The sequence below is a fragment of the Mastacembelus armatus genome, chromosome 24 (genome assembly GCF_900324485.2).
Source record: "Mastacembelus armatus chromosome 24, fMasArm1.2, whole genome shotgun sequence".
Taxonomy (NCBI): domain Eukaryota; kingdom Metazoa; phylum Chordata; class Actinopteri; order Synbranchiformes; family Mastacembelidae; genus Mastacembelus; species Mastacembelus armatus.
This window is the reverse complement of record NC_046656.1, coordinates 12606285-12614397: the sequence shown is the minus strand read 5'-3', so window position 1 is coordinate 12614397 and position 8113 is coordinate 12606285. Positions and strand designations below refer to the sequence as shown.

Genomic DNA, 8113 nt, shown 5'->3' with positions numbered 1-8113 from the left:
GTGCTCAGTATTGAGTAGAAGCACCCTTTTGAGCTAGTACAGCCATGAGTCTTCTTGGGAATGATGCAACAAGTTTTTCACACCTGGATTTGGGGATCCTCTGCCATTCTTCCTTGCAGATCCTCTCCAGTTCTGTTCACAAGTTAGTGGCCTTACTATGAAGCTAGTTGCTAACACCTAAACTGCTAACTTTAAGGGTAGGATTAACTTTAGAGCTGCATGATTCAAGTCGTTGGGCCAAATCTATAATTGTGTTTTTGTATGTGAAAATAATTTAGCAAAGAAAAATGAGAAGTAGTCTCACGTCTGACATTCAATGATATGAATTCCATGTTTATTTCAAAATCCTCATTTAAGGCATTTATGAGACACTGCATAAAGACAAAAATGGACACTTAAGGGATGTCAGTACTAATCAATGGGTTCAACACTCCATTGCGTAATGGCAAATAGGCAACCTGAAAAATATCTCACTTGCATATAATAATCATTCACAAAGAGGAAATTTAAATCACAGTCCCTATTATTTTTCGCATGGTAACTGACACGTTCAAAATAAAATTAAAGGAACATTTCTCTATATATTAAAGTATGCATTTCTAGCAATGTATTACACTCACGTTAGAAAAATAAAACAACTATTACATACTGACATGCCAATAGTTTTTCAAGTAAACAAAAAAAAAGTACTTTCACAGTCAACAGTAATCAAAATGGAGGTGATTCAACAGTCTGCCTGATAATCTTCCCAAAATTAACCATTTAACGTTATAGAAATGTATATATTATTAATATGTAGTAAGTGGGAAATAATTCTTTTGATCCACATGCTAAATTATGATTTTTAATCTCATATGTTTACTTTTTTTTTTTTTAATTTTACAACTTAATTTTAAAACATCAAAATGCAGCTGTGTGTATATGACTGTGCTTTTTCTTTACTGTAACACCAGGTCAAAATTAAAGAGAGCTTTTCAAAATGTTTCACATGCAATTTTAGTATGAAAATAACTAGAAGATATTTTTCTTAACATTTTAGCTTTCCAGATCACATTTTATGATTGCAAAGGATTTGGCAAAATGACAATAGTTAGACATTGGATATGGTCAGTATAGTTTATCAAGTGTAAAACTATTTCAGTTCTATTAAATAGCATGTTGCTAGTAGTACATACATTAGTAAATTCATCTGAATCTGTATTTGGAGGTGTCCTTTCTCCCAGAATAAAGAACCAGATATGTGTTGTAATGTGAGGGAAACGTTATAATGTGACTAGTGTGACATTACGTACAGAATGAGATCATGAAAGGACTTAAACTGTAGTGACAAAAACATAGTATATAGACAAACTATGAACAGACTCGTTCACCTTTCTCAATCCAAAAGGCATCAAAATATTCTCAATTGTTTTCATAATTGTGCGAGATTCTACAAACAGACAATTAGCAGCCTCTGAAGACATCTGACATAACACTAAACACACTAAAACAATATAAAGGCTCTGTGAATATAAAAAAAAAAAAAAAGAGTTGCTGGTAGCTTAGATCTGCTGAGTTATGTTTTATACAATCTCCAGTTTGTAGCATGAGTGTATTGTCTGACCTCCGTCCCGAGGCAAATACTGCATATCAACGCCTGTTTCTTTCCTGTGTGTTTGAACTCCCATCCCTTTCCTTACTTCCTCCTCGTCATTGTTGCCAGTCATGGGAACTTTGACCCAGCCGTCTGTGGCCAGGCCATGTTTCTTCTGGTGCCTCTTGTAATTGTCCCAATGGCCAGTGGTGTAGCCGCACTCCTGACATTTGTACGGCTTCTCTCCAGTGTGACGAAGCATGTGCCGCTTCAGGTTCATGCTCTGGTTGCAGCTGTAACTACACACGGCACACTGGAAGGGTTTGGCGCCCGAGTGCACTCGCTGGTGGCGCTTCAGGTTGGCCAGGTTACCGCAGGCATAGTCGCACAAATGGCACTTGTAAGGTTTCTCGCCTGTGTGCACTCTGTGATGGCGCTTGAGGTTGTCAAAGTGTGCTGAGGCATAGTCGCACTGTGGGCACTTGTATGGTTTTTCACCGCTGTGAGTTTTCATGTGGCGTGCCAAGTGGTTCGGGTAGTGTGTGAGGAAGGGGCATGCGGCACAGGTGTACACCTTGTCACTGCGCTCGCCGGGGCTGTTGGGAGATGATGAGGAGTCTTTAGTAAGCATTTCGAGGGTACACTTGGCACAAATCTGGGCTGAGGAGCCATCCTCGTCCTCCAGGACAATGCCACACAATCGGCAGGTAAAAGGGAAAAGCGAAGAGGGAAGGGGGGCGCTGTCTCCTATGGTGCCTCTGGCTGCCCTGCTGCAACCACTGTCTGTGCTCTCCAGCAGTGGTGTAGGCTGCTGCCCAGGAGCTGGGTTAGAGGTTGGTATTGGTGGTGGTGATGCTGCCTTTAAACCATCAAAGGCATCAAAGGCATCAAAGGACGTTGGCCTTGCGACTTCTGAAATGCCACAAAACCATGAAATATTGAGTTATTATCTACAACCTGGGTCATGATAATTGGTACAGAATGAAATAAAACAGTAGTTAAGGTAAGGTAAAGATTTTATAAAAACATAAATACCCTTGGCTGAAGCAGCAGGCTCTTCACTGTTGGGTCTTTGCCCAGTCACATGCCTCTTCAGACTGTTTTGGCCACTGGCAGGCTGTGGTGGGGTATCATGTCTCACCCCTGCAGAGGGCACATGCATGCGCTGGTGCCTCTTGAGATTGCCAAGAGAACTGCAGGCAAATGTGCAGCTGTCACATTTATAGGGCTTTTCCCCAGTGTGTATGCGCAGGTGTCTTTGCAGGTTCACCAGCTGAGCTGAGGCATAAGTGCAGAGGGGGCAGTTGAAGGGCTTCTCCCCGTTGTGTGTCTTCATGTGTCGCTTCACGTGGTTGGCGTAGCGTGAGGAGAAGCCGCAGAGATGACACGAGTGCAGTTTTGGTGACTTGTCCTCAGCTGCCAGGGCTTTGTCATCCACCCCATTTCCCATGCCTTCACCATCAAGCTGTGATTGGGACCCTGAGCGAATCCCGCTGATGCCTACGAAAGCTGAACAGAAATCTGTACTTTTGGCATCTCTGGAGGCTTTACAGCACCTAAGGCAGTATGGACCAACGAGGTCTATGCCAGGTCCCAGAGGTTCATCACGGAGCTGGCCACAGCCCCTGCACGACAGGTAGGGAGGAAAACTGGGCTCGGACTGGACTATTCGGCCGTCGTCTTCCCTCCCATTGTCAGTTGTGCTGCGAGAGTTGTCTGTTTCACTTTCCATGCTGAGCTGGCTGTAGGTTGGACTCTCCTCATCACCCAGAGGATACACAGAGAAACCGATCTCAGCAGCTACTTCTGTGTAGGAAACAAACAAAAATGTGTTTCCAAACACTGCACACGTTTTGAACACTCACTCAATGTATTCTCAGCGGATAACAAAATAAGAGTGGTACGTAACTGTACTACTGCTCATTGAATCTACACCATATCACAAGAAGGTTTATATTTATACTGCTGAGCTCTACTGAGGCACTTCCACATAAATAATCAAAAATCAGACACCTAATAGCACTCATGCCATTCAAACAGTACCTTGTTGAAAAATCTTGTTAGATGTCAATGACTTATATCAACAAATAGAGAAATTAACCACCAGTTCCTGAAAATGCCCCTTAATATTATTCACCCCCAGTAAAGTAACTTTACAACATCCAGAACCTCTTCAAAAGTAATAAAGATTGATTTCAGAGAAACAGTAACATATGATACTCACAGTCCTACCAGCAAAGCCACCTGTGTTTTAACGTAAGGTTTTCAAACAACAAAAAGACATAGAAGAAAATCCCATTTCCTAGAAGGCAGAAACGCATCACAACTTGAAGACACAGTGCTCTCAGGCTTTATTCGGCAAACAAGCCAGGAGAAACCTTCCTCCTTCACAGATGCCCAGGCAGGATGTGAGGAAGGCAAGAGCTGAAGCTGCCCTTTTATACCCTGCCCCATGGAAACCCTCATGGATGATTACCAAGCCTAATGATAATGATGATGACTATAATGGTAAGGCTGCTGCTGCTGATGATGATGATAATGATGATGATGATGATGAGGGGGAAACAATAATGGCAGTGGGGTAGTGGGAGCAGAGGCAGCAGCAGATGATGATGATGATGATCATCATCATCATCATCATCATCATGAATAAATGCCCTGTTATAATGGTGTCCTTGATGGTAATGGTCCTATTTTTATGACCCTTATATAATAATGGTGTCTCAGCTCATTTCTCTACTTTTCCATTTTTCAGACCACTCTGTCTGACAAAGAGCCATACTGGGAAATATGAGCTGGTAGTTCCATTTCTCTTACTGTGGCACAGAGGGGCTACACTTCATCACTAAGAAACAAATGGTAAAACCCTAAAAGTACTCTCTGTAGTGAAACCACTTCATAAATTAGGCCACTGCTACATTTCCTTTAGTGGTTAAGTCATTAAAACAATTTAACAAATTTACATCTTTGATTCATTCCATGTTTTCATGGTAATGTTGTGAAGTGGATATGAGGGCTTACACAAAACATGAGACTATTCTTTCCGAGCAGATGTAGTTCAAACTGTGGACTAAACTGAAATGTACTCTAATGACTAGGCAGTATTGTATAATCAACAGATTTACCATATAGTTAGTATGGAAGATTTGAAAAGTGAGACACTAAAAGAAAAAACCTTGATTGAAACCTTTGACGGACATGGCCTACTTCAAGGCAAATGGACAGATTTTTCTATGTTTGATAAATAACTGTCAATACTTATGTTCAGTTATTTTTCCCCATCAAGCATTGATACTCATCATTTTACCTTCCTGCTATTTAATATTCATACCTAAAGCCATATCAGAGCTGTACTACTGTAAGGTAACCATGATGCCAACCAAACATTTCCTGCTGCTTCTGCTTCACATTAAGTGTTCAACTGGTGATTGTATATTTTTTGTCAGCGGATCAGTTTTAAATATTGCACCATCAAGACAGAGCAGCCACAATGTGTGGTTAGATCTAAAATGTACTGGATTATAACTTTAAAAAATAGATTACCAACCTGAGAACCTTTCCAGGCCTAGAATCTTGCTGTCATGATCAGGATCACAAAACTCAAGGTCTTGTCCAAGAAGAAAGTCTGTGTCTAAGGTGAGGTTTCCTGGAGCTTCTATGGCTACACCATCTTCAGAATCCACTAGTCATAGAAATGAGGCAGCCAACAACATTAAATTAGTATCACTTCACTACAAGTTACAAGAAAGGTCATTTCTTTGTTGTTTGCACTTATTTTCACAGACTTCCTTTCTCTGCAAAAAAACATTTTAAGGCCACATCAAGGACCATGGAAAACCAGCCTCATGCTACATCTACTGGTTTAGCATCTGACATAATAACAATAATATATCATGCATGTGTAGGATGTTTTTTTAATAGGTAGGTCCAATTAGAATGGGACAAAAAAATGAATACACATACAAATATCCTTGGTACGACGATGACTCATAGCAGTAAGTAACAATCATATCTCCTTAGCTTGTCTGTTCATTATATTCTGATAGGTGAATAAATGTAATGAAAAATGAATAAGTAAACCCCTAACCCATTACTTGATACAGTACTCAATCCCTTCAACCACTGCAATCTCTGGTGCCCTGATGTGAACAGAGCAAGAGGACATATAATAATCAACCACTCCAATATTCAGAAGGCCTGTCAGTTGTTAAGGTACAGACATGAGCAACTTGTTTGTCAATCAGCTTTAAGAAAACCTATGAATACTTACACTTGACTGGCTGTGGATTCTGTTGTTTTTTTCTTGGCATCTTCCAGTCAACCTCTCTCTTTTTTGCAACGTCTTCTCGCAGACCTCCACAACCATCAGCTCATCCTCATGCGTTTCCAAAATGTTCTTCAGAATTTCTACAGATGCAAGACCGGAGACACATACATCTTGAGATCTGCCATAACACATTTACAACCCTCAGATAGCATTAATGGGATTTGACAGCTTATATTATGTGTTTTGTCTGACGAACAACACAAAACCACACAAATATCTTCTACTGTCATAAAAGACAGAGAAATCAGCAAATTGAGAAGATGGAACCAGCAAATATTTAACATGTTCCTCAAAAACAAAAAGACTCAAACGATAAATGGATTTGTTACCATTTAATTTTCTGTTCATCAACTAACCAATTAAACAAATCATTTCATAATGAAGTCTACCTATAAAAAAAGAATATCGCATATAATATCGTATATATTTATAACTAGACAACAATGTGTGTAGCAAACAGTGATGGTGTTAAATCTGAAACAATACATAGACTCTTGCACAGCTAAACTACCTCAGTCATTTGACTGTAACATAAGTAGCTGCTTCACGCCCTGTGTTCAAACATTTCTGCTAATGAACCACCGATGCATGTCACTGACTGAGTGTCTTACTGCAGTGTTATCGATCATTATCAGCAAATCTCTGCGTCCCAATGAAGCCAGATGGTGGATACGACACGGCGTAATTAACATACTATAACCTAAGTTTATTCTTATGTATGAAAACCCTCTCTTAGCGAAGATTTCAAAACACTGAAGTCTTTAAATGTATATATAGTCTTTAAATATGTAGCTATAGTTTAGGAACCGGTGTAGGCCACTTACACGATAGACAAACACAAAATCCGCTGTTACATAGCTAAACATCAAGGTATTTTAGCAAAAAGGCTAGCACATTAGCTCTGGTCTCTCCGCCAGAGAGCAACCAAGCGAGTCAGCTAAAAACATGCCCTGACATAACACTGCGTGCAGCTAGCTGATGCTAACACGACATGTCAGCAAAATACGGGATAAACAGTGCTAAGCACTTAGGACTAAGTGACAAGTAGCCATGGCTAAATAGGTTAAGCTGCAGCTAAATTAGCCGAGTAGCTAATGTCAAGTCCACTAGGTAGCTATCTGCTAACTTACCTAAAAAACGAACATATTCCTGTCGACTGAGTTGGTTGTTATTGTTTGAATACGCGCCATTACATGCGAAGTGTTTTTCCTCAAATGTACACCGTCTGGAGAGCCGCCATTTCTTCATGAGCTGCGGTGACAAAGAAAGGCAATTAATGGTATTTTTCATAACTTAATTGATTTTCAGATTCGCCTCTGATCCAGCAGCAGCAACAACAATAAGACTTCCGGGCTGCTCCTTTCCGAATAAAAGCGTCATCGCCATTAATAAAGACCTAAAGTAAGCACAAACTGCACGTATTATGCTGTTAATAATCGTCGACTTTATTTTAGTTTTACTGAATCCTTTAGTGTGCTGTGTAGGGGGAAAATCATAAAAATTCTGCCTGTAAAATGATTATTTCAATTTGAAAATCCTGGAGTATTCAACTGCAGTAGTAACTGCATGATCTCTGCATTTAAAAAAACAAAATAACCTACTAATAATAGTATTTAGTAAACCGTTTATTTAAATGTCATTGTTAGCGAGTAGTCCTACTTCACAACAATGTTTGGATCGCTTGAGGCTCTCTGCTGCTTTTATTCTGAAGGCCAGGGGCGCTTACCGGACGTTTTAATGTTGCCGGTGGAGTTTATCTTGACTGGAACGTGCACACATTTCCGTTTAGTTCGGTGTTTCCGTTTCCGAAAACAGTTTCCTGTTGGTGAACTTCACTGAATCTATGTAGTTGTAGTTCTTAAAGGTAATAACAGAAACGGCCCCTTTAAGATCGTCGTGACTAAATTTCGTTACTGTTCTAGGATCTGTGCGTCTGTTATTTAAACAGACAATTTAGTCGGTCTTAAAACAATTTAACTACCTGCTTCAAATCATAGTTTTAGCTCCCACAGACAGCAGACACTAGTCTACTGTGAGACTGAAACCAGAAAAGTGTAGATTTTCTATAACTTTTTAATGATGAAGAATAAAAATCCACTACTTATATTCATGTTTTTAAATTTGAAAACAGAAACTGAGAGCCCAGTGGAAATTTTAAGAAGATAATACAATTATAAAACAGTCGCTAAAAGAGCAGAAATTGTTACTCTAAA

General features: G+C 39.8%; 1 protein-coding gene across 1 annotated transcript; it reads right to left on the bottom strand.

Annotated features, from left to right (window-relative positions):
* Positions 1 to 271: 271 nt before the first annotated feature.
* On the bottom strand, positions 272 to 7247 carry znf513a (zinc finger protein 513a). The gene is made up of 5 exons (XM_026319226.2): positions 7031 to 7247; positions 5844 to 5980; positions 5121 to 5255; positions 2609 to 3379; positions 272 to 2485 (listed from the first exon to the last, which is right to left on the bottom strand). The coding sequence occupies exons 2-5, from the start codon at positions 5881 to 5883 to the stop codon at positions 1563 to 1565; spliced, it is 1869 nt and encodes a 622-aa protein (XP_026175011.1). The 5' UTR covers positions 5884 to 5980; positions 7031 to 7247; the 3' UTR covers positions 272 to 1562.
* Positions 7248 to 8113: the final 866 nt, after the last annotated feature.

What these genes read in the sequence shown, in the direction of transcription:
- znf513a (XM_026319226.2), bottom strand. Translation starts at nt 5,883, where the DNA reads ATGCCAAGAAAAAAACAACAGAATCCACAGCCAGTCAAGT. An exon ending in GAATCCACAGCCAGTCAAGT is followed by an intron (nt 5,256 to 5,843) that starts GTAAGTATTCAT and finishes TTCTATGACTAG; the next exon opens with TGGATTCTGAAGATGGTGTA. An exon ending in GCCTGCTGCTTCAGCCAAGG is followed by an intron (nt 2,486 to 2,608) that starts GTATTTATGTTT and finishes GTGGCATTTCAG; the next exon opens with AAGTCGCAAGGCCAACGTCC.